The sequence below is a fragment of the Electrona antarctica genome, assembly GCF_951216825.1.
Source record: "Electrona antarctica genome assembly, chromosome: 3".
In the NCBI taxonomy this organism is placed as follows: Eukaryota; Metazoa; Chordata; class Actinopteri; order Myctophiformes; family Myctophidae; genus Electrona; species Electrona antarctica.
This window is the reverse complement of record NC_136808.1, coordinates 40,001,545-40,027,904: the sequence shown is the minus strand read 5'-3', so window position 1 is coordinate 40,027,904 and position 26,360 is coordinate 40,001,545. Positions and strand designations below refer to the sequence as shown.

At 43.1% G+C, this 26,360-nt stretch overlaps 1 protein-coding gene across 2 annotated transcripts in view; it reads left to right on the top strand.

Annotated features, from left to right (window-relative positions):
• Positions 1-26,360, top strand: part of adcy7 (adenylate cyclase 7) — a 60,665-nt gene that overhangs the window by 3,324 nt on the left and 30,981 nt on the right. For both annotated transcript variants that reach the window (XM_079496742.1, XM_079496741.1), the window contains exons 2-11: positions 4,239-4,436; positions 4,826-4,990; positions 6,706-6,855; positions 14,337-14,497; positions 18,007-18,118; positions 19,208-19,335; positions 20,805-20,963; positions 21,233-21,368; positions 22,184-22,375; positions 22,821-22,867. In XM_079496742.1, the coding sequence (XP_079352868.1) occupies positions 4,239-4,436; positions 4,826-4,990; positions 6,706-6,855; positions 14,337-14,497; positions 18,007-18,118; positions 19,208-19,335; positions 20,805-20,963; positions 21,233-21,368; positions 22,184-22,375; positions 22,821-22,867 (1,448 nt within the window). The remainder of the gene's footprint in view (positions 1-4,238; positions 4,437-4,825; positions 4,991-6,705; positions 6,856-14,336; positions 14,498-18,006; positions 18,119-19,207; positions 19,336-20,804; positions 20,964-21,232; positions 21,369-22,183; positions 22,376-22,820; positions 22,868-26,360) is intronic.

Sequence of the window (26,360 nt, the reverse complement as noted above, 5' to 3'; positions counted from 1 at the left end):
ACAGGAATGGGCCGGGACCGCGGCGAGTTCCCGACAATTTGCTGTCGCACTGTTGATGTTGGCATGGCGATGGGTACAGCTACAGTAACGGTAGCCTACATGCATACCCTACTTGGGTCAGGTTTATGCCCTCCCGTCAACCCAGTGGAAAATGCAGACTCTGCCATCACAGATTATGTTGCTATGCTCCGCTGGAAGATCTGTCGTCACCTTCCTGCCATTGTTGCTGCGCTCCATCACTCCTCCTCAGTCTTTGTCTGTCTTCTATCGCTCTCTCTCTCTCTCTCTGTCTCTGTCTCTCTCTCTCTCTCTCTCTCTCTGTCTCTCTGTCTCTCTGTCTCTCTCACTCTCTGTCTCTCTCTCTCTCTCTGTCTCTCTGTCTCTCTGTCTCTCTCTCTCTCTCTCTGTCTCTCTGTCTCTCTCACTCTCTGTCTCTCTCTCTCGCTCTGTCTCTCTGTCTCTCTCTCTCTCACTCTCTGTCTCTCTGTCTCTCTCTCTCACTCTCTGTCTCTCTGTCTCTCTCTCACTCTCTCTCTGTCTCTCTGTCTCTCTCTCTCTCTGTCTCTCTCTCTCTCTGTCTCTCTGTCTCTCTCTCTCTCACTCTCTGTCTCTCTCTCTCTCTCTCTCTCTGTCTCTCTGTCTCTCTCTCTCTCTCTCTGTCTCTCTGTCTCTCTCTCTCTCTCTCTCTCTCTCTCTCTCTCTCTCTCTCTCTCTCTCTCTCTCTCTCTCTCCTCTATCTCTCTCTATCTCTGTCTGTCTTTTATCGATCTCCCAATTAAACGAAGCCTCTGCTCTAACTGTCAGTTGCGCACGCACGGCATCACACACACACACACACACACACACACACACACACACACACACACACACACACACACACACACACACACACACACACACACACACACACACACACACACACACACACACACACACACACACACACACACACACACCAGTGAAAAGGTGAACAGTGAAAAGGCAGTGTATAGTTGCCAGGGGTTTGGTGGAGTTCAGAGGGAATGTGTGCCAACGTCAGCAGCACAGTGTGTGTAGTGTTGTGTTGTGTTGTGTAGTGTGTCATTGTAAAACCACCCTGACCCACCGGGCTTCTATGGCTGTCAGGAGGTCACTGACAACTTATATAACTGTCTCCACTCACTGCCACTCATAGACAAGTGATGAAAGGCAGCGGTGCACAGGAATCCAGGCCAAGCCCATTGTTCCCAAGTGGCCCTCCAAAGCAACCCACCTCCAAAGCAGTAAAATGCACAGAGTGCTCATTTTAACTACACTTACGGTATGTTTGGGCAACAGAGAAGGTGCAGAGGGCCTTTTTTGTGGGTATTTGAATTTCATTATACTCTAGAACGGATTTTGGCATGGCCCTTTCAAATGACGTAGAACTGTTTTATGTATGTAATTTATATCGTCTATCGTCTTTTATTTTGTTTTTGTCAGTGAAAAAGTAGTAGGTAGTCGACAAACATTTTTATCATAGTTTTAGTATGTCAGGATTCAAATAATGAAATGTCACACTCATCTTATCTTACATCATCATACATCACATTCCATGCTCAGCCAATCAAACACACACAAAGCTGGGAATAGGAGGGTACCCTGCCCTCCTATACTGTATATGTGATCATGCAGCCTAGTCGCTCGTTTGGGGCTTGTTGCCGTGGACCTGTCTGCTTGTTTCTCTCACAAAAATCTGGCAACACTGTCTCTCGGCAGTGTTACTGCAATTGTCCACTTCTCCTCCTCCTCCGCCTGGATTGGCTGCTGTCTGATTCACAGGCCTAGAAGTGAAAGCATGAAGGCTGATATGAGACTCTTGAGCCCAAAAGTGTTAGCACTTCCACCGTTACCACGGCAACTAGAATGCCTGACGTGTGACCTTTTCAGCCACATGTTCTCTCTCATGCTTTGTTTTTCTTCCATTGCCTCTAGCCTTCCGATGCTCTCTCGCTCTTTTCATCACCCTCTCTCTCTCTCTCTCGCTCTCTCTCTCTCTGCCTCCCACTCACTCATTCTCTCACTTTCTCCTTTGTTTCACTCATTCACAGCCACATGACCATGCACACACTGCACAGTGCACACACTGCACAGTGCACACACCGACCAGCCGTACTGGAACTTGCAACAAAACAGTCAACCACACCAATGCAACTCCTTGCAACTGCCATTGGGGATAATGGTTGCAATGACTTGCAAGTAGTTGCATGTTGCAAGGAGTTTTTGTCGACTACCTTTTTCACTGACGAAAACTAAATAATTACTTAAAGGGGCATTCCACTCATTTTCAACATTTTACTATGTCATTAATATACCTTTAGAGCTGTTGTGTGGAAATAATAAAAAGGTTCCCCCATTCTGTGTTTCCTAGAACTAGAGGTCTGAAAAAAATCATTAACATGGTGAAACACATCTTGATGATGTCATCAAGATGTGTTTCACCATGTTAATGATTTTTTTCATAATTACAGTTCTAGGAAACACAGAATGGAGGGGCTTTTATATTATTTCCACACAACAGCTCTAAGGTATATTAATGACATAGTAAAATGTTGAAAATGAGTGGAATGCCCCTTTAAAGGACCACTTCACCACTTTTCAACCTCTTCATATAATTGATCCTCTCACTAATGTTCATGATAAAATGCCGGGGAAAAAGTCTACAAGGTCTGTGTCTCGTATATGTGGTATTTTATCATGAACATTAGTAAAGAGTCAAGACCAAAGTCAATTATATGAAGATAGGTTGAAAAGTGGTGAAGTGGTCCTTTAAGTTATGATGAGTAAAACTAAGTCCAAATATATTGACAATTTCGTCAACAAATAAAAGCTAGTGGGAGGGACTAGTGAAGAAGAGATCCAGTAGAACTATAATGTTTGGTTGCACTCGATTGGCTATTTTCAACATGGTGTTAAAGCTGCCATTACGACCCCATCGACCTGGGAAAATATGTTTTTTGTCGACAAAATAAACCGTAGACTTAGTGGACTAAAATCTTAGGATATTTAGTCGACTAAACGTGGCACAAACGTGGGCCATCCAGAGTCGCCATCTGAGTCTCCAATTGACTGATGACACGGAATCATTGGTTCAGGAATGAGACAAAAACAACAACAAAAACAATCTCCATGAATTCAAGGTGTGTGTAATTGATAGAAAATAAAACATTTTGGGTGATCTGCTCATTTAACCCCTGACAGCTCGCTCCCTTCAAGCCACTTCCTCCACACTGTTTCAAATTAAGTAACAGTTCTACTGAATGCATGTGCGGAATTGTTGGTTGAACTGACTTCTGAGTCACAAAGTGTATAAAGAGTTCAAATGTCTACAGGAAAGACAAGAAAATACACCAGTCCCTTTTAAAACCCAGTGCTTAGTTTCACGTGCGTGCGTGTGTGCGCGCTCTCCTACAGTGCATCCACTGTTAGTATATTCTCCCATATTCTCTGGTCTGCCAGGACTACAGTTTGTGTGTTTTTGGGCTTTGATCGCCAACGTTTTGCTAGCTGTGTGTGAAAGGCTCTGCGAGAAAAGGCGATAAAAGCGCTCGCCGATGCCTTCCTGACCGTTTCTGAATATCTATCGGGTTTAATATTTGACTCTCTCGCCGACTGGACATCATACAGTATGAGCGGGGTTGTGATTGTCGATGGCACCCCGAGAATGTCCATATTATAGCCAATGAGAGCACAGGACAGCTGTGCTCACAGACAGAAAGTGTGTGTGTGTGTGCGTGCGTGCGTGTGTGCGTACGTGCGTACATACAGATAGAGATGAAAATCAAGGGTTTAGCGTCCTGACTCCTGTCTCGCTCTTTTTCGGCCTGTGTGTATTCCTGCGTGTGCGCGCAGAGAGTGCGTTTTAACAGCGGGAGAACAACGGCATTCGGCAGTAGTTGCCGGGTCCCATTGACAAATAATGCACTTCCGGAATTTGTCTGGCTGTCGTCCACTGTTTAGAGAGAGAGAGAGAGAGAGAGAGAGAGAGAGAGAGAGAGAGGACTCAATCAGGCAAACTGGTACCTTTACCCTTCTTAAGTTCCAAATCCATTTTCTGTGGAATTTCTTCACCTCAGGCTTCCCAGTGACTAACATTGAAGCACTTCCATGGAAGAATGTGGAAGAAAATACAAAATCTTTGCAAGTGTGGTGCGATGCAGCCTGTGTGTGTTAGGATGTCCTCACAAGTGTGTGTGTGTGTGTGTGTGTGTGTCCTGCAGAGTGCGGAGGAACACTGTGCGTTTGTGACCGTGGTGAGCTGCAGCCTGTGTGTGTTCCTGGCTGTGTTCGTGCTGGTGTGCACAGAGACTCTCACCCAGCGATGGAGACGACTGCTGGGCCTGGTGGTGTGGGCCACACACCTCACCATGGGATACACCTTCATCTTCAGTGGGAAACTCGTCCTCCCCTGGGACCAGGTATAGGCCAACACCATAGCTTATTTTAGTTATTATTATTATTTATTTTTTGAGGGCCCTCCAATGACTTTTGAAGATTGTCATACAGTATGGCACCCAAGTCTATGGGGTGTTTAATGTTTGTTAGAGCACTTATGACGTAATTGCCAGCCAATTTTACAATGTTTGCTTAGAGCACTTACGACTTGTTTGTTTGGCACTATACCACAATTGTGTTCGGTGGTTCGCATAGACGCCCGGCGAAGCCGGATGCACCAGGGTTGCCACCTTACCACAGCGTCACCCGAGCTCTTATATAGGCTTATATAGCTTCTGTTTTTGCTATTATTTTAACTTGAATCCACCCCGACAGCAGCGATTTACCGCCCGTCCTCCCGGTGTGTGTATAGGTGCCGTTCTTCCTCTTCATCATCTTCACGGTGTACACCATGCTGCCCTTCCAGCTGTGGTACGCTGTGGTGCTCAGTGTCATCTCCTCCCTGTCCCACATCCTGGTCCTCAGCCTGCGCCTCACCGTCTTCAACCACCAGACCGTCCCTTATCTGGCCCAACAGGTGAGTGTGCGTATGTTCATGGACAAGACCCTGGATGGTTCAAGTAACTCTTTCAAAACGACCCTATATACGTTCTTAATTTGCGCACACATCCACCATCCACATGTAGAAGCAAATAGAAATGATACGTGTATCGTATACTTCCAAAAAGTAGCCCTGCCTGAAATAGCCCATTTCCCTTTTAAACGCCTCGTCCAATCAAATTACTGACTTACACAAAAACATGGTAATACTGTTTATTAACATGTAACAGTTGCCGAGCAGTCAAGGCTCCAAGAATAGACGAAGTCCAAGAATGTAGATCTTTTTTGTATTTATTTACCTCCAGAACGAATAAACAGTGTGTGCAAAGTTTCACGGAAATCACACGCTGTGTTAATGATTTGAGGCATTTTGTTAAAAACGGAGCAGTCCTGCAGATTTTGGAAGCCAATCTTAGCCAATCAAGATAGATTATGAAAAATCTGAAAGACCTGTTTTAATGGCTATAGAGACTGTAGGTGTACTGTCAAATGTACAAGAATTTAGCGCTAAAAACGGGGTTAGTTGAATTAGTCTACAGAATTTACAAAATAAGTTTACAGTTTGAGGTTTTGAAGACACAAATTCTGTACTGTACTGTAATGTCTCAGTCTTGTACATCAAGCTGCCTCACGCTACAGAAACAGGACATACAGTAGGTGGTATTGGTACTTTTACTGTCTTGGGTTAAAAATGTGAGTAGTTCTTTCACACCACTGGCTCATATCAAACTGCAGAAATGACATTAACAAACAAACGTAACCACCTTTATTTGATTTCCTGCCTTAACCACATTACTGAAGTGATCTGATTTGGTGTGTGCATGTAAACACATGGGTGTCAAAACTAAACCACCCGTTATGAATGTCCACGTCATAGCGTAATAACATTTAGTTATTTTCTATTCAGCGTAACATTCCTGGACACAGACACAAAATGCTTAATCTAAGCCAGTGTTTCCCATACAGTGGGTCGGAACCCATTTGTGCGTCGTGGACTCATTTGTATGACCCGCGACCCGTATTTTTCCTTCACTACATTCTATTTTCAATTACTAAAACAATACATTTCTAAAATGCAAAATCTAAGAAATTTCATACATTTTGTCAAAGCGCTGAATAGCGCTGTGACGTGTTGTGACCGTGTAGATGTGCCATTTTCACTAGTTTGGAATCAAATCAAATTTATTTGAAGTTAAAAGGTTTGTGAACCTCTGACTCCAACCCCCAGATCCAAACCAATACCAACTTCCTTTCTTGAAACCCAGTTTCAGCTCTGTGCTTTATCAGTCCAAGGACCCCCTAGTTGAGAGAGATTTGAAGTAGAGACATCTCACTACATAATGTATAACATTGTGTTGCAGATTAAAACAGGCTTAATCTGCAACACAATTTTGTGGAGTTCATATTAGCCTCATGTACTTGTTGGACGGCTCTATCATTGAGTAGCATTGTGTTGGATTCATGTGTGTTTTCAGTCAGTTAACCAAGTGGTTAAACCCCTATAGTTGTACAGAACTTGGTCTGCCCCCCCCCCCACTCCCACCCCAAACCTCTTTGCAGAAAATAGCCAATCTACTGTATGAACTCACATTTTTAGATGGGTAAATAAATAATCTCTGTCTCTGTCTCTGTCTCTGTCTCTGTCTCTCTCTCTCTCTCTCTCTCTCTCTCTCTCTCTCTCTCTCTCTCCAGCTCCTGTCCAATGCAGTGGTGTTCCTGTGTGGCAGTGTGGTGGGGGCCTTCCATAAGGTGCTAATGGAGAGGACACTCAGACAGACCTTCCAGGACACACTGAGGTGCCTGAGCATGCGCATGAAGCTGGAGATTGAGAAGAGACAGCAGGTCAGTCGCTCTGCTGTGGTGCCCCTTTTGATTGATTGATTGATTGATTGATTGATTGATGCATTCATTCATTGATTGAATACTTTATTAACCCATTCAGGACGGGAACCCCTTTTGGTGTTTTAACTCTATCTCTACCACTAGCTGTTAGCATAAACCCCAGTTCCAGGGGCCAGCATACGCGTTCACTTTAAATAGTCGGAGTTTGTCCGCCCCCCACAAACACACTCTAGTCTCATTGGAACACGCACACACTCTTTACCTCTCGTCAGAAGCTTTCACATGGCGGCAGCGTCGGAACGGTGGGGCGTTGCTATAGGAACCGGACCAATGTTAAAGGCTTCCTTCAACCATTATATAGACGGAGTATACGTTGTGGTACGTGTATATATACGGACTTGGGATATGACGCCACCTAGCGTCGACGTACGTATATATACAGACTTGGGGAAAAAAGAGTTAAGCATACTTTAGCTATTTTTGAAAAATCTTGAAAATCTGGCACAAATCATGAATATATATTCTTTCGGAGTGAACGTTTTTAACTCAAATCTGTGCTTCTGGAGGGGGGTCCCTGGAACAACATATTTGCAGATGGGGGTTGGCGGCCAATTACATTTAATTTGTGGGGCCCTTGACATGAAATAGTTTGAGCACCTTTGATATAGATACATAGTTTTTTCAGAAAACAAAAAAAACAAGTTTGTTAACCCTACATACTGTATAGTTGCATTCAAAAGTTATGTTAAAAGGATAACACAAAAAGCCCCAGGAGGCTTGTTCCCGTTTGGTCAATTGTACTCAATTCATCAGTAAGACATATCGAGCCCTATTAAGCAAGACGAAAAACCCATGCGGTAATACAGATTTCGCCCTCGCTCTGCGCCTTTTCGTATTATGGAAGCCGTGGTGAGCGCTCACTCATATGGAATACCACGTTCCTGCATAATTTAGCATTGGGGGAGTGTCCATATGTTAATTATTTTCGCTTTGCGCTAATTTGCTATTAAGCCCCTTGACCTAAAAACACTCAGCGCATACCGATTCCGCCTGGGTCTGACCACGTCTTAAAAGCAAAAAGCACTGTTTCATTTTACACTTGAGCGGCTCTGGAGTGCTGCTGGAGTGTTGCCATGTCTGTTTATTATAAGCGGCTTCTTTTTCTGCAAAGATGCTTGTAAATATTGGTAGTTGTGGTTGCTTTTCTTGTTTCTAAAGTGCTTATTTGGGCTTTTCTCCTAATGTTGTTTAACCCTGTGATCCTCACACAGCGACATTCCCATGTCAAGGACCCCCAGATTAATGCATTTGCCCAACTAAGCCAGTGACCCCCATGACAGATTTGTGTTTTTAAATGTTTCAATAACATTTTTCAAAAATATTCCACAATTGTCCATTTTTTCAAAGATTACTTTTGAAAATAGCAGATCTACCAGCTCACAATGCATCACATTCATTCATTAAAACAATGAACTCTGACTGCAGGGGGATATATATTTATAATGATCATTCTAACAATGTGCAAGAAAATATGTAAAAAGAAGGAAGAACTTTATATTTGTGGACAATCAAAATATGCTGGAAATTTTAATGTGGTGTCATTAAAAGGAATCTTGATATGGCAGACTCACTATCTAGAAAATAAAAACATGGCACTTCATTTAAAATAGGTTGTAGACCCCTGTTATATGCGATTCTTTTGGGAGTATGTTTATAGACCTATTTACTTGTTTCTATGACACATGGCAACAGCGAGTTTTCTGGCTTTCTCGTTGAGATTATAAAGGGTCATATATCGCTCATTTCTCAACCTTTTTTAGAAATTAAAACATCTCCATACTCATTGGGAGGTTTGCTTTCATACGCTGTATCACACCCGACTCAATTCTTCTTCAATAATATGCTACGAGCGAAGACCATAACATTGGGGCCGCAGCAATACGCATGGCGCACGTATGGCATTTCAACTCATTCCTTCGTCGTGACTCGAATGAAATAAAATAAAATAAACGTTATTTTACTGGTGTTTTTCAATAGAAACAAATAAAGAGCGTGTGTGCAACAGTCAGTGCATATACGTGCATGCACTATAGGCTATATTTCCTCCTTGTCGGGATGGTGAGCTGAGCTCTTCACAGCCCGTTTGTCTTTCATATTATTCTTATAATATTTGATATTATAAACACTCATGGTTCTCTCATTTCTCAACCGTTTTTTAAAATGTAAAAATCCCCATATTCCTTAGGAATCTTGCTTTCATTCGCTGTATGGTACATGGTTCTATTTTTATCGAATTAAACAATATCAAACGAACTTGTATGTTCGGGGGTTAGACGATTCTGGGAACATTACGCATGGATTGCCAATTTGCCAGCCAATGCTGCGTATCTACTCGCAGTTCCATTCCGATCTGAAAGGTATAGGTAGGTGCCATTTCAAAGTCTTAGTTATTCATTTATGAATCAAATGAACTAGAATAAAGATTTTTACAGCTGTTTTTCATGCTTAGAACAGAAACAAATTAAGTGACGATGTGCGTATATCTCCCTCCCTTAGCATATGGCTGCGCCGCTGTAATGACTTTCCAATGAAAACTGCAAGTTACTTAACAAAATAGAGACATAGGCCTACAAGCTATGCACATCATGGCTGTGACAGCTTGTGGATCTGTTCTTTGGAGGCATAAAGGTGACAGCATGCAGTGCAATATGAATAATTAACCCAAATGTGACAAAGTCATGTCATGTCTATGGTGCCAGTCTGCAGAAATGTAATACCACTTGCCGAAAAGGGCGCATCATCAGCTGGTGTCGTAAAGAGAATAGTACGGACATGTTCATTGGGTAAGCCTCAAAACTCCCTTAAACACTCCCATGACTAATTCAAGGCCGTTTTGCTCACACCACGGGGTGTCGAAAGCGCTTCTTACCTGGCCCATAATTGTAATATGACATTGCACCCGCCCCCACGTCTTAAAAACTGTAAAATTATATGTAATTAGATTCCACTTGCTTAATAGGGCCCTAAGTGCGTGACATCATCATCAAACCCGGAAATTATGCGGTAGCGCCTACTAAGTGGCAAAAAACGACTTTCTGGCATCGACAGCCCATAAATCGACGTTAAACAATGTTAAACTGACTTTTTTTTGCCACTCACTTTGCCACTCGATTTGCCATTCACTTTATGCATGCGGCGGCGGTGGCTCAGGGGTAGAGTGTCTGGATGATAACCGCAAGGTTGCCAGTTCGAACCCGGGCTCCCCCAGAGTTAGTGGCGAAGTGCTCCTGATGTGCTGGTTGGTGCCTTGCATGGTTTCCGCCGCCATCGGTGTATGAATGTGTGTATGAATGGGTGAATGTAATGCACAATCTATGTAAAGCGCCTTGGATAAAGGCGATATATAAATGCACCATTTACCATTTACCATGCACATACCCTCTATTATCAGTGCAATGCCAATCAAAAAAAGTGTCCATATGGTCAGTGCAAAGTGTGAGAAGTGAAGGTGCTCATATAGCGAGAAACGGCATAAAGAAGCCCACCCTAGGAATGTCATTAGAGGTCAGGGTCTTGAAACATCTATCATTCCGGGTTAAGTTGCGGTTGATGGATGAAATAGGAGGGGTGGGAGCGGGGGCCAGAGGATGCTACTACAAGGTGTTCCTATGGCGTTCTACATTGTATTGTGAGCTCAGCCATTCTTTTAAGTTAGTGTAGTTTGTGTAGGGAGTCGAGCTCTTATATGGCTTTAAAGCCATTCCACATTTTTGTGACAGCATAGTATAATGCATTTATCTTTTCCTCATGTTCTCCCTGTCACATTAAAGCCTGAAGCTCGGTCACGTGGACATTAAAATGTGTCCCAAAAATTGTGAAATTGCGAAAATTGTCTCCAGAACAGGAGTTGAGAACCACTTAACAAATAATTTAGTTTTAGTAGCCCATAAATCAGGGTTAGTTGCATTAGTCTACATCATTTTCAAAATGAAGTTTACAGGTTTTGAAGACACGTCACTGTACTGTACTGTACTGTACTGTACTGTACTGTACTGTACTGTACTGTACTGTACTGTACTGTACTGTACTGTACTGTACTGTACTGTACTGTACTGTACTGTACTGTACTGTACTGTACTGTCTCTGTCTCACACAGCTCAAAGGGTTGTGCAGACTTTATGTAAGGCTTTATGGCTCTACGTTATTGCTCTGTGCTGACCTTTTGTAAGGCTGTATGGCTCTTTGTTGACCTTTATCTTTGGATGAGGGCATGGGGAGGATTCTTGAGGTTAAAATGATCCAAAAACATGATTCCTATACTTTTCTTTTTTTCTTTTTTTGCAAAATCTGCTGGGCACTCTACGTCTCTATTCTGAAAAAAATCCATGGGCATTATTGTGTTAAAGACAAAATGACGAAGAAACCATATTGAACCGTGGTTCTTTCCATGGCGTAAATGATTGAATTTCAGCCTTTATGCCATCAGCAGACCTCACGTGCACTCTCCCAGGGATGTTTTCATTATGACAAACAAATCCCCGGCAAATTAGATTTTACCGTAATGATTTTTAAATGAGATGGTCTGTGTCCCCTCGGCTGGCATAGTGAGACATCGACTTTCAAAATGGCCTTTTAACGATTTCTCTCCTCTTTCCTCCTTTTTTTCTTTTTTCGGGGTTGTTTTGTTTTGACTGTTGCTTAGGAGGAGACAAACAGTGATGGAGAAACGACTCAAATTGTTTTATTTACTAAGTATCAATACCGCAAAGTAGAAATATATATTTATAAGTAAATGTCCCGTATTCGAAAATTACTTCAGTCAAAGTACCAAAGTATTGACGTCAAAACCAAAAGTACCAAAAGTAAAAGTACTTTATGAAGATCTCCCATTTCACACGTTTGAAATGTGTGTTTTGTAATAAACAATTCAATTCTACAAAGTGACTAGTGACTATAGTTCTCAAATATTTATAATATAGTGGTACAATATTTGCCTTTGAGTTGTCTTAATGGGTTAAGTGCAATACTTGAGTAAATGCACTCGGTTACTTCCCACAACTGGTCGTAAAATGAGGCGTGAGAGACTAGTGAAGCCGGCCCTCCGTTGCCTAGCAGAGCCCCAGAAAAGGAATGATACGTAATCGTCGTCCAACATTCGATCCTTCTGTATAGAGAGCTGGCTGAACGGAGCCGGGTGGAAACTCTGAAAGGAGAGCGGTGCAAGCGGAGGTTAGCCAGGGTGCAACAGGCACATAATGGGACAGTCAGTGGGGAAGTGTAACACCAGGTTCTAATGGGAAACCTCATCCCCCCCGCCCGTTCCCACATTATTTTTGGGCCGTAGGAAACGGCACAGCAGCAGTGCTGTCCCAGCTTTTCTTGTTGTCCAAAATGGAAAAGGTTTCTTCTGTGAAGCAGCATTTTAGAGGTCCCGTCCCGACACTAATCTATCATAACCAAATGATAATTCCAGTTGTTTTAGATGGAAAAGCGCACTCAAAGCCTCTTTTACAGTAGTTTTCAAACGTTTCCGTGCCAAGGACCCGCAAATTGATATGTATGTGTCCGCGGACCCCCCTCTGAAAACGTTTTGTGCCAGGTGTCCTGGTGTTTAGATTTTACTATAGCGTTGGCTATTCAAAAATAGCAGATGTACAAGCTCGCAGTGTGACACAAAGTTATGCTGTGTGAGCTTGTAGAGCTTGTACACAATGCTTTTCCCGGTTTAACAGGTTAAGAGTTTCAGTAATTCAACATCATTTTTCAAAACCCAATGCTAATTCAGTTGTATTTGATGGGAAGAGGCACTCAATGCCTCTATTATTTACACACACACACACACACACACACACACACACACACACACACACACACACACACACACACACACACACACACACACACACACATACACACACATATTCAGGCTCCCATGAATCACACTATTTTTTGGCAAAGAGAAAAATAAGTACAGTGCTTTAACTCGAGTTAAAGCTATACTGTGTAACCTTTTCAATACAATCTGGTTAAATTTGATATAATTATTGACTGGCCAAAGTTTCACACAAAACCCACTCCATGAATTTCACCCCTAAAGCCTTTTCTAAATATATGTTCTATTGAAAGTGGACAGGGGTTGTCTTTCCCGGCAAAATTATGTCAGTCACAACCACATTGAAGTTCAAAGGGATTAATTAAGAGCTCCTGGGAAATGGAGGAATGAACTAAAGGCCTGCATTGATAATTAAATGACCCAGCAAGGCTTTAACCAATAATACTCTTATCTAAAGCATAACACGTGTCACATGTAGATGGACGCGCATAGATTGTGATGAAATCAGAGTCATCTGCAAAAACAATTCAGAGTTAGGGACAATATGCATAAAATATCTGAATGACTGCAGGTTAACACCCTGAATGCCTGGGGGTATTTAGGACCATTCAATCCAGAGGTCGAACGGCTAGCGGGCTGACGTATCCCAACATTTCGACCTAAGGTCTTCATTCCCTGACAGTTGTTGGGGCTCTTTAGTAGCTTATTCACAGCACCATGGAACGAGCATAATAGAATAGGCTTTAGTCCCAAAGTAACTAGAGATGTACGATACTATTTTATCCTTCTCGATATCGATTGCGATATATTCCATAACTTGCATATCGGTCGTAAAACAAAATCTAGGACAGTGGTTCTCAAACCCTCAGGGTACCTTGAGGAGGTTCCAAATGGACCCTTACAAGCCTGTAACTCTGATTTGTACACTCTGAGTTATAGCGAACCTTTTGAGAGTTGAGAGCCACTGATCTAGGAATACCTACAAAAATCCATTAGTAATACAGTAGTTAAAGTGCAGCTCCAAGTTAAATAATATGGTCAATTATCCAGTAAGAATATAAAACGATAGTATAGTGCAACATCAATCCAAAATCACTGTAAATGGAATCTCATTATGTGATAAAAAATGATATTGTCTCGGAATGGCATAGACTGGCATACTCACTGATACAGATACCAGCATTTTAGGCAGTAACTCTAAAAGGAACCAAGCAACCCATCAGCAATATTCAAAGCCAGAGCACACGCTAGGTTTTCCGGTGTATTTACAATGCTGCAGAGTCCAGTCAGGTGGTCCCCATGCAGCTAGACAAATAAAGACCCTAATGCTGCAGAGTCCAGTCAGGTGGTCCCCATGCAGCTAGACAAATAAAGACCCATTATAATTACCTTCAATCCTTTAATGATTGAAGGTAATCACAATCAGTCCTTATTTGTCCCAGAGGGATATTCAATTTCACAAGCCTGTTTGACAAAAAAAACAAAACCATAACAAAATACAATACATAGAGTCCCCATGCAGAGTACACAAACGTGTGTGTGTGTGTGTGTGTGTGTGTGTGTGTGTGTGTGTGTGGTGTGGTGTGTGTGCGTGCATGCTGTATTTTATGTGGACATAAATACATTATTATAATGTGTGCGTGTGCAGGAGAACCTGTTGCAGTCTGTCCTTCCGGTCTACATCTCCATGAAGATGAAGTTGGCCATCATGGAGCGTCTTCAGGAATGCAAGAACAAGGAGGAGCAGCAGAGGCTGGTCAAAGACAACAACTTCCACAGTCTCTATGTGAAGAGACACGAGAATGTCAGGTAGAGTAGCACCAACCCGCCTGCTCTCTTAACCTCCCCAAATAGAATGTCAGGTAGAGTAGCACCAACCGGCCTGCTCTCTTAAACCTCCCCACATTTAATTTGGCAATTCATTGTCACACAAATAATTGCAATCTTAATGATTTAATTGTGTTTTATTTGGCATTGAACATTGACAACTGGCACGCTGCCCAGAAAGGGACTGACACAGGCGTATAGAGGCATGGCTTTAATGCATAATCTTAGTGGTATTTTTCAGCAATAACAACTTCAAAGACATGTTTCAGGGACCTCAGAGACCTGCATTAACTTGTTGAAAAGGACTGTTTTAAAGGGAAGCTTTTGGTGGCTTCTCTGATGCATGGGTCAAAAGAACCTACAATTCTTGTGGTTGAATTAAATTTCCATCTCCAAATTAATCTGAAATATAGGAAAGAAATGAATATAGCCCAAACCATGAAACCATTCTGACTATTCTCTTGGTACCTTGCCTTCAAGCCTTTGGCTCTTCACTGTCTTATATTTGTTGTTCAAGTTTGGTTCTCTTACAGTATATTTAACCCATTCAGGCCTGACGTCGAAATTTAAAAAAAAAAAAGTTTTCTAAATCATGACAATTTTCGGAAAGATTTGAGGCACATTTTAACGATTTTTCAAAAATAGCAGACCTACAAGTTCATAGCGCGCCACTCGGTGGCGCGCTATGAGCTTGTAGATCTGCTATTTTTCAATAGCTAAATTATAACAATGTTTAAAACACCAAAAGGGGTTCCCGCCCAAAATGGGTTAATGGTTAATGTGGTTAAACGCTAACGTGACATGGATGCGTTCCAGGTCTCAATGGATTAATTCATTTAATGTCCTCAATTTCCCTTAAATATCATCCATTCTTTCACCTGAAGCCCCATGTGGCTTTGGTCTGACCTCTCACTGTCTTCAGTTTGTTTTTCCTCTGTCCCATGCATTGTGTTTTCATAACGAAGCCAGGTCAAGTTCCGCTCTCGTTATTGAATTAATTAAATGTCCCGTCTGTCGATCTGCTGCATGCGTACAAAAGCTCTAGTCATTATTGTGGAAACCTGGGTTTCAATAAAAATACTTTTTATTATACAATCAACCCATAAAAAAATGAATGAAACGGTGGTGGAAAGAATACTCACATTTTACATAACGTAATAGCAGATCTACAAGCTCACAATGCGACACATTGTGAGCTTGTACATTTATTTATAAAGCGCCTTTCACAACAAATGTTACAAGGTGCTGTACAATATATGAAATGAAATAAAACAAGCGTATCATTGTGTTGGTAGCAGCACAGCACAGAGCTACTGGAAGTAGCCTACTGGGGGGTTTTATTCATTTAGAACATGTTGACAGGTGTAGCGTTGCCTTACCCTGAACTTTTGCAGATGGCTCTTGCTCACACAGAATAAAGGTTTTTCAGTAATTGCCAGTGAGGTTTGGTACCCTATCTTCCTTATACCTAGTGGAATAATATAATGGGTAGTAGATGCCATTAGCACAGTGATATTCTCGGTCCATTAAATGGTGACATTCAATTAACGATTCTTTCCCTCAGGGCTTACACCAGCAATGAAATGTAATAATGTTGCGGTGGCTGGGCGGAAACCTCTTATCTCCATATTTCAACTCTTTTATGTGTTTTTCAATAGATTTACACTCTACTCTGTCATACTACAGTCTTGCACAAAAGTTACAAAAATAGCATATATACAAGCTTACAACATGCCGCGATGTGACGTGTTGTGAGCTTGTAGATATGCAATGTTTTGATATATGTTTTGGTGGACATACCCACCCAACAGCAGTGATAACATAGTTGATACTTCGGCTAGTATCCACTCACAGAACCTGGGGAAAATGGGCTCCTCTATCTGCCTATAGAGAGGTCTCGCTCTATCAGCGTGTTATATTAAGCCTCACAATACATAGGTGTGGAATGATAGCTTGCATCTCTGATCCATCCCTGTTATTATGCCCGGCAGGTCTGTCATTAGCTCTGTTGTCTGAGTGTCAGGAAGCACCTGGCTGTTGTCAGCCAGCCCGTCAGTGGAATAGGTCAAGCGTCTGTCTGTCTGTCTGTCTGTCTGTCTGTCTGTCTGTCTGTCTGTCTGTCTGTCTGTCTGTCTGTCTGTCTGTCTGTCTGTCTGTCTGTCTGTCTGTCTGTCTGTCTGTCTGTCTGTCTGTCTGTCTGTCTGTCTGTCTGTCTGTCTGTCTGTCTGTCGTCCGTCCGTCCGTCCGTCCGTCCGTCCGTCCGTCCGTCCGTCCGTCCGTCCGTCCGTCCGTCCGTCCGTCCGTCCGTCCGTCCGTCCGTCCGTCCGTCCGTCCGTCCGTCCGCCTGTCTGCCTGCCTGCCTGCCTGCCTGCCTGCCTGCCTGCCTGCCTGCCTGCCAGCCAGCCAGCCAGCCAGCCAGTGGAATAGGTTGAGCTGTATACCTCTGTCTATCTACCAGCCAGCCAGCCAGTCAGGCTATCAAGCATTCCATTGTGTGTCCCTGGCTGTTGTCAGAAAGCCAGCCAGCCTGCCAGTCACTGTAATGGGTCATGCTACAGTATGTGCCATTACCATTGGCTGTCCTGCGATTTGGCTGCACAGGTCAGATCCAGTCATTTAGTTGTGGTAATCAGCCTAATGGCAGCATGCTACAGAGACTGTGCTATACAACCATGAAGACATGACCATGATGTGCACTTGTGCAGTGGTGGAAGAAGTATTCTGTTTGTTTTTAATTAAGCAGAAGTAACAATACTGCAATACTCCGGTAATCAACATTGTCTTGAGTAAAAATATAAAAAATATACTTAAGGTGCCAAAATCTTTTGAAAGATCTTCAAGCTCACAACACTTCACATTGTGACTAGTTGTGAGCTTGTAGAAGTTTAAATAGGGCTGAAGTGCTTAGTGTGTTAGTTTTGTAATGGTAATTAAAATCTACAAAGTAACCAGCAACTAAAGTTTTCAAATTATGAGTGAGTACAATATTTGTATACAATATAAGTAAAAGTACTGAAAATTGAAAATACTTGAGTGAAGTAAAAAAATAAATCATCTTTTTTTTTAAATACTATTATTTTTTTATCCCAAGATTTTGTAACACATTTTTCACCCGGTGCCAATTGCCTAACTGTAATCGTGGGCACTGCTCTCCCTCTGCCAACCTGGGAGGAGTGAGCAGGCCGCTTCGTATCACCTGACAGGGTGGAGTTTCCCCGATAGGACGTAACGCGTGTACATGTTATTCCAACCAGTTATTTTCCACTTCATCAGGGGGAGGCAGTATAGAGACCAGGAGGTTTTTTTAAAGCACGTATAGTACTTGAGTAAATGTATAGTTACTTTTCACCACTGACTATTAAAAATCTTTTTTTCTTCTATAAATACAGGTGTGAGCCTTGATGTTTCTACTTAGCCCACCTGTGTGCTTCTTCTTGGGAACAGAGGGTTTTTCTGTGTTTCATTCCTGTCATGTTATTTGTCTCCTCCAGTATCCTGTATGCTGATATAGTGGGCTTCACGCGACTGGCCAGCGACTGTTCACCCAAGGAGCTGGTCATTATGCTCAACGAGCTGTTTGGAAAGTTTGACCAGATTGCCAAGGTGAGTTGTTGATGCTTCCCCAATAGATTCTGAGGTTGATTATTAAAGGGCCACTTCACCCCTTTTGCAACCAGAGCTTATTTTAATGATGTTTAGGACACAAGAAACACTTTCCTGGGGTTTTTATGTGTGTAATAGGTTTTTGGTCAAGACTAAAATCTAAAAAAAAAACCTGTCATGAAAATGTGGTCTCACTTCCTTCCTGCCTACAAAGTCACACCTCCATGCAGCTCCACAGCTCCACAAGGAGGGGAAGTGCACTAAAGCATTATTATTTATTATTATTATTTACTTAATTATATTCTATAATCATTGATTGCTGTTGGGCATAAACCTCGTATCTCCGTATTAGTTTTATGTTTTGTTGTAAATTTGCGCCCTACTTCATAATACAAGAGTGCAACACAAAAAGTAGTGAAAATAGCAGATCTACAAGCTCACAACACCTCGCGTTGATGTTTGTTGCACACTGGTGTCATGCACTGAAAATAGCACAACGCATTGTGAACTTGTAAATCGGCTAGTCCTCTCTCCCAGGTGTGACCCATGTCTCCTCCCCATGCCAATACTTCCCAGAGGGCTGTGGTTGCTCTCAACGAGGCATTCTTAGGTCACCTTCACACCAGAAAGCTTTATTGTGATTAAAACGAATCCTGCTGCACATTGTCGGAAAGTGCGCTTCGTTTGGCAGGTGTGAAGCTTCATTCGAATCCTAATGCGCATCAAAGAACCGCATTCTACTCCGCCAAAAAACTGGGGTTTCGCTTCGCAAGCTCACAACGCATCGCGGTGCGACACATTGTGAGCTTGTACATTGGCTATTTTCAAGTGTAAAATCAGGCATTACGATGCACGCCATCAATGCCTGCCACAATATTTTTTGCAGACAAAATTAACTGCAGAGTGAAATATTATATTTAGTCGACTAAAACTAAAACTTTTCAGTTGATTAAACTAAATGGAAATTTTATTCAAAAGACTGACTAAAACTAAATGAAAATTGGCTGTGGAAATCAACACTGGTTAATGAATCACCAAAATAATAACTGTGTTTTGTTCTTCGTCCTTGTATTGCTATGCCTATTCTAGGAGAACGAGTGCATGAGGATAAAGATCCTAGGCGACTGCTACTACTGTGTGTCTGGGTTGCCAGTGTCACTGCCTAAACACGCCAAGAACTGTGTGAAGATGGGCCTTGATATGTGTGAGGCTATCAAGTGAGTTTTGTCGATGTCACAGCTGTAGACACACACACACACACACACACACACACACACACACACACACACACACACACACACACACAGGTCTTCTTAAGCTGGCCAGTGGCTAAGTTAATGGACATTACTTTCTTCACTCGATCGTTCTTCTCTTCCTTCCTTTCTACGTGTCCGTACCTTGGCAGTCTGCCTCTCCTCACTACATCCACTATGGCCTCCACTCCCATCCTCTGTTTCAACTCTCCTCACTACGTCCACTATGGCCTCCACTCCCATCCTCTGTCTCAGATCTCCTCACTACATCCACTATGGCCTCCACTCCCATCCTCTGTCTCAGATGTCCTCACTACATCCACTATGGCCTCCACTCCCATCCTCTGTCTCAGATCTCCTCACTACATCCACTATGGCCTCCACTCCCATCCTCTGTCTCAGATCTCCTCACTACGTCCACTATGGCCTCCACTCCCATCCTCTGTCTCAGATCTCCTCACTACGTCCACTATGGCCTCCACTCCCATCCTCTGTCTCAGATCTCCTCACTACGTCCACTATGGCCTCCACTCCCATCCTCTGTCTCAGATCTCCTCACTACATCCACTATGGCCTCCACTCCCATCCTCTGTCTCAGATCTCCTCACTACGTCCACTATGGCCTCCACTCCCATCCTCTGTCTCAGATCTCCTCACTACATCCACTATGGCCTCCACTCCCATCCTCTGTCTCAGCTCTGCACTGCTCTTTTTCTCCCTCAGTGAGAATCAGAATCATCTTTATTGTCACATCACAGTGTTAACAAGTAAAATTATGGCTGAAATGTGTTTTTGTGCATAGTTCCCATCATGTTATTTTCCCAAGAAACAAAGAAAGGTGTGTTCTACACACAGACAGCACACTCGTAGGGTCTCTCTTATCTATCTTATCTAAGTTATTTCCAGGCTGTACAGCCGTACAACCAAGTGGTCTCTTTTCTATAAGGCATTGTCCATCTGATCATTCTCATCTCTGCATCACTTCTGACGCAGGCAGAGTACACTTGCCCTTTCATTTTCTGGGAATGACGATAGAATGAATAATACCAATAATAAATAATATCATTAAACTCATGTGATTTTATTTTGCTTTAGGCCACGTAGAAATGTGCTACATTCATACTACTGAGTTGTGCAAACATTATTACAGCTGGCTTGGATCTGGTATTGTGATTTTGATGACACATTATTAAGTATTGATAACGGCCCTCTGAACATATCCACCTTGTTTACCTTCACCTGTAGCCTAGAAACAGATGCTGCCAGCTGTAGTAACAAGGTAGCCTTGCTTTCTAATGATAATCATCACTATCTGCAATGATGGTACTTTGCCCTCATTCATACCTATGACTGCAGTACACCAGTGCCATTATCTCTTGGTTAGAGCACGCACGCACACGCACACACACTCACATGCTGTGTCTGATGGTCAGGCAGGTGCGGGAGGCCACAGGAGTGGACATCAACATGAGAGTGGGCGTGCACTCCGGAAACGTCCTCTGTGGGGTGATTGGCCTTCGCAAGTGGCAGTTTGACGTGTGGTCACATGACGTCACCCTGGCCAATCACATGGAGTCTGGAGGCTTGCCGGGGTATGTATAGCAATCACTTGTATAGTCTTACAGCGATATGATATGTATCCTGATACATGGTTGTATAGTCTAACAGCGATACGATATGTATCATGATACATGGTTGACGATGCGATACATGGCCCATATTGGTTCATTCATGGCGATACGATTCAATGATTTGAAATCGATACAGTAACTATTTAGAAAAGACATGAAATCTGTGTGATTCTTATACACTTTCTCCACCACCACTGGTGTTTGGTCCTGTGTGTCATGTTGTCATGCAGGCGGGTCCACATCACAGAGGCCACCCTGAAGCACCTGAACAAGGCCTACGAGGTGGAGGAGGGCAACGGACACCTGAGGGACACGTACCTGAAGGAGCTCAGTGACGTCCGCACCTACCTGGTCATCGACCCGCGGGTGAGTGACCTGTCTCCATCTGCATGTTAACCCATTTTGACCTGAGATCAGATTCTAAAAATGTCTTCTACATCCTGACAGTTTTCTGAAAAAGCTATGTTTCTATGTCAGTCGATTCTATGTCAGTCGATTTTTCAAAAATAGCAGACCTACAAGCTCGTAGCGCGCCACTTGGTGGCGCGCTATGAGCTTGTAGATCTGCTATTTTTCAATAGCTAAAGCATAACATAATGCTAACACCAAAAGGGGTTCCCGCCCAAAATGGGTTAACACACTAGGATGCTAAAGACATGTCCGCACGTCCTCTCAGATAAAACTGCGGGGTGCCTCAGACGTGTGGACCTTTTTAATGATATAAAACGCCTTGCTCGTTCGTCCCGGAGCTGTTTTGCTGCGAGCACCGCCATTCACTTCCTGCTTTACAGGCCAACAATCTTCCTTCTTTCCTTCCTTCATTCTCTCTAAATCTCCGGCGCTGTCCGTGGTTTTGATCAGAATGGCGATGTTTTGTCCTAATTTCTGACTTCATCATGCATCTTGGAATAACAACGCTTCTAAAGAGAGATCAGATTTATGAGCGCGAGGTAGTAGCCTAATGGAAGGTTTCACCTCCCGGTTTTGGGGGGAAATGGAAGGAGGGGCTTTTCAGAGTAAAATCTGCCTCATCTGCTCGGCACTCTAGCGGCTTTATTCTGAAAGATTCCCTGGCAAACATAGTGTCCGTCATACCCTTCTATTGAAAATACCATACTGTCATCATACCATCATGCAAACAATTAAGTGTTGTGCAATCTGCTCTTCTGCTGCGTCCTCAGTCTAAGGATCCGTCGCTGAACAGCCGCGCCGTTCCCAGGCCCCGGGTCAACGACGGTCTGAAGATGCGCGCGTCGGTCCGCATGACGCGCTACCTGGAGTCATGGGGGGCCGTGAAGCCCTTCGCCCACCTGCAGAGCCGCGAGGGCTTCACCACAGACAGCATGGTCAACGGCAAGATGCGCTGCTGCAAGGTGAGTCAGAGTATACACTATGCCTGTCTGTTTGACTGTATGGAAGCATAATGTCTTAACGGTCAGGCACAAACCTCCCATCTCTTGTTTTTTTACTTTGTAAATGTATTCAATAAATCAGTGCTATTGAACACCCTTTACGCCTGTGTGTGGGTTTTACAAATATTGAACCAATGAAAGGATTAAAAAGCACTTCTGACTAAACCTTCTACTAATTCCATTGGATCCTCAAACTGTCGGTCAAACCACCTAACTCCAATTCAGGGTTCATTCTATTCATTCTAATCACATACGTCACACACCCACACATACAGTATCACAGACGCACGCACGCACGCACACACACACACACACACACCTCTTTGTAAAATGCACATTAAATCAATTGTATCTGATGAGAGGTATTCCTTCTCTCTCTCTCTCTCTCTCTCTCTCTCTCTCTCAGGACATTCCTCTGCGACCTGCTCCTTATACCAATAAGATCACTGAGAGGTAAGGAACATCAATGCCGACTCCACTCACTTCAACAACTATTTAAAAAAAGTGTTTTCAGTCCACTCAGTCCATCCATGGTTATCTTGGTATTTCTTCATTGAAAAGGACAGTAGAAGGACTGAGAATGAGATACATGGGGAGGAAAGCAGATAGAGGACCCTGGTGGGGTTATGTGATCCTGTGCCATTCTTATGCCAGTCAGGGGTAGGGTTGGCAACTACTCTAAGAATCATAAGGGATGCCCAGAAAATGTTTTTGTATTTTATATTAACCACTTGAACCCCAGCATCCATATTCTGGGTGGAACATTAGCCAAAAACAGCAGCTCTACAAGCTGCGACGCGTTTTGAGCTTGTAGATCGGCTAATTTCTTTGGGGGATGGGCAAACTTTTAAGATGTGTGTGTGTTCATTAATTGATTCTGCAGAAATAAGGAGCAAAGTGTGTCCCTTCTCAGATCAATAAGGTATATGTCTTCTAATACTTTTTTGCCGGGGAATTTTTCAGAATGAAGGCGCTACAGTGCCAAGCAGATGAGGCAGATTTCACTCCGATTTTTCCATTTCCCCCAAAAACCGGGAAGTGAAATCACTAAACCATAATATAGTTAATATTCTAAACCAGATGCATGATGAAGTCAGAAATTAGGACAGAACATCGGCGTTCTGATCAAAAGCACGGATAACGCCGTAGATTCGGAGTAAATTAGGAAGATTGTCGGCCGTAAACCAGGAAGTGAGTGGCTGCGTGCGCAGCAAAACAGCTCCGGGACAAACAGCAAAGCGTTTCCTAGCAACAGCCGCTGTCAAAAAGTAGATTTTAGCGATCGCGTTTTATATAATTAAAAAGATAACTTATTTCAAGGGATGGTTGGCAACCATGTGGTATCCAGAGAGAGACCTTACCTCTCTCTGGGCTCTACACTTCATTCCTGCCCATAGAGACCTTACCTCTCTCTGGGCTCTACACTTCATTCAGAGAGAGGCCTTACCTCTCTCTGGGCTCTACACTTCATTCCTGCCCATAGAGACCTACAGTAGAATGTTTGGAGACTTGTTTCCCTGCCACCGTCCTGTCAGGGAGGGTGTAATGTCTTTTCTTTGGTCCTCACTCCTCAAACGTATCGCTGTGTCCCACATGCTCCTACCGTTAACCACTGTCCAAACCGCCAGGCCTCTGGTTCTGTTGAAACAAATCCCTGCTTCTCCAGTCCAGAGTGACACATGCTCCTCTTATGTGGTTAGATCGATCAGTGGTTCTCAAACCTTTGATGCGTATTTGGCCGCAGTCCACCATCTAATCTGACAAGGTTTTGTGCCAGGGACCCCCAGAAGAGAAGATTTGTGTGTGTGTGTGTGTGTGTGTGTGTGTGTGTGTGTGTGTGTGTGTGTGTGTGTGTGTGTGTGTGTGTGTGTGTGTGTGTGTGTGTGTGTGTGTGTGTGTGTGTGTGTGTGTGTGTGTGTGTGTGTGTGTGTGTGTGTGTGTGTGTGTGTGTGTGTGTGTGTGTGTGTGTGTGTGCGATTTTCTTTTTCTTCAAAAAATGCCAAACATTTTCGAGATTTTTCAAAAACATTTCACAAAATTGCCAAAGTAAAAATGTGGACGAAGTAGTTAAAATGAGTGTGACGTTATTGACTCTTTTTTTTGCCATCTCCGTACAGTATATATCCGTACCCCGCTTTACACCATAATATGGTGTAAAGCGGGGTACGGATATATACTGTATATTATATGAAGCGGTTGAGCGTTTAACATTGGTCTGGTTGCAACGCCTCCATCACCCCCAGCACCAGGATCTTTGCACACAGCCCCATAGACCTCCGTTCAAAGTAGGATTTTCAAAGCCTTAACTCTGAAAATACGAGCAGCACTGTCCTTGGTGATTGGCATCCATCCAAGGTTCGGATGTCATTTGTGATTTTGTGCCGCATCGCTCCCGGCATGTTAGCGCTTCTGGCGAAAGATCGTTACAATGGTGGTCTCCTGGCCGGGAAACAGGAAATGAACATACAAATAGAAAATCCCCCTGGCAGGGCTTACCTCTGCTGCTACCTAGTGCGGCAACGCTAGAGTTAACTAATTATGCTATCGGTGTGTGGCTGTTTCTATTTAGCTGGAGATGATCTTGCATCATCTCTGCAGATGAAAGAAGGGACTTTCAGATGTTCAGAGTGGCTGCTGAGGTTTTCCAGGAAGAGGCTACTTGTATGTTAGCGTGTGGTCTATTATTCACAGGCAGCTGCAGCTGAATGGGCAGAGAGAGAGAGGCCATGGTCACTGTTTTGACCCTGGGCTCGCTCATGACATCTACTGCAGTGTTTCTCAATGTTTTTCATGTCAAGGACCCCCACAATGTATTTGACCGCAGCACAGACCTCCATCTAAAAACGTTTTGTGCCATCAGGGACCCCCAGAAGATAAGATTTATGTAAGAAAATAAATAAACGCTAAATTATTAGACATTTTTCAAGCATTTTTGCGATTTTAAAATATTTTTTTTAATCGAAAATAGCTAGCAGCACGGCACAAAGTGACATGCTCTGAGCTTATACATCTGCTATTTTTGAATAATCAATGTATTTGGATAAAGAGGTTAAAATGATTGCGATGCTATTTCAACTACTTTAGTGGGGAGACCCCTGTTTAATTCAGTTAAACAAAAAGTTACACACTGTGCATTTTTGTACTCAAATCTGAGCACGGTGGCTTACTACAGTAACTGGTGGAGAGGCCTTAAAGGGACACTTCACCCTTTTTGCAAAAAAATATATGTTAATGACGTTTAGAAGATTTAGAACACTTTCCTGGTGGTCTTTATGTGTGTAATATATGGTTTTAGAAATTTTAGATTTTAGCACTGGGCTCACTTCCTTCCTGGAATACAATTCCCATAATGCTTTGGTGCACTGCTCCTCCTTATGGATAGGGGGAGGGCTGTCTTACTGAGACAACATTTAGTCCAGGAAGTAAGTGAGCCCAGTGTCCATGACATCAGAGACACTGGGCTCACGGCTAAATCTAAAACCACATATTACACACGTAAAGACCCCCAGGAAAGTGTTCTAAATCTTCTAAACGTCATTTACATATATTTTTTGGCAAAAAGGGTGAAGTTTCCCTTTAAGACAGAGCCCTGGTCACCATTAAAAGTTCTATGACCTCAGTTCTACCCCAAGTTTAGATAGAAGTCTGATTCATTCTTGGATGCAGGACTGTATGTGTTAACACTGTTCAAGCAACATCTGCTAGTTACAGTACAGTGACATCACCATGAGTAAATAACACATAAACTCAAGTTATGGCCCAAAGCTACGCTTTTACACAACATTGCACAAATATCCCAAAATACTTTAGTTTAAGCGGCGAGATCAGAGCTCAGAATCCGGTCCGCCTGGCTTTCTCCTTGTCCTTCAAAGCGGACAAGCGGTTGTGTGTGAGTGCCAGCAGACTGGGATGGGGAAATGAGAAAATGATCCTTTTAAAAAAATCC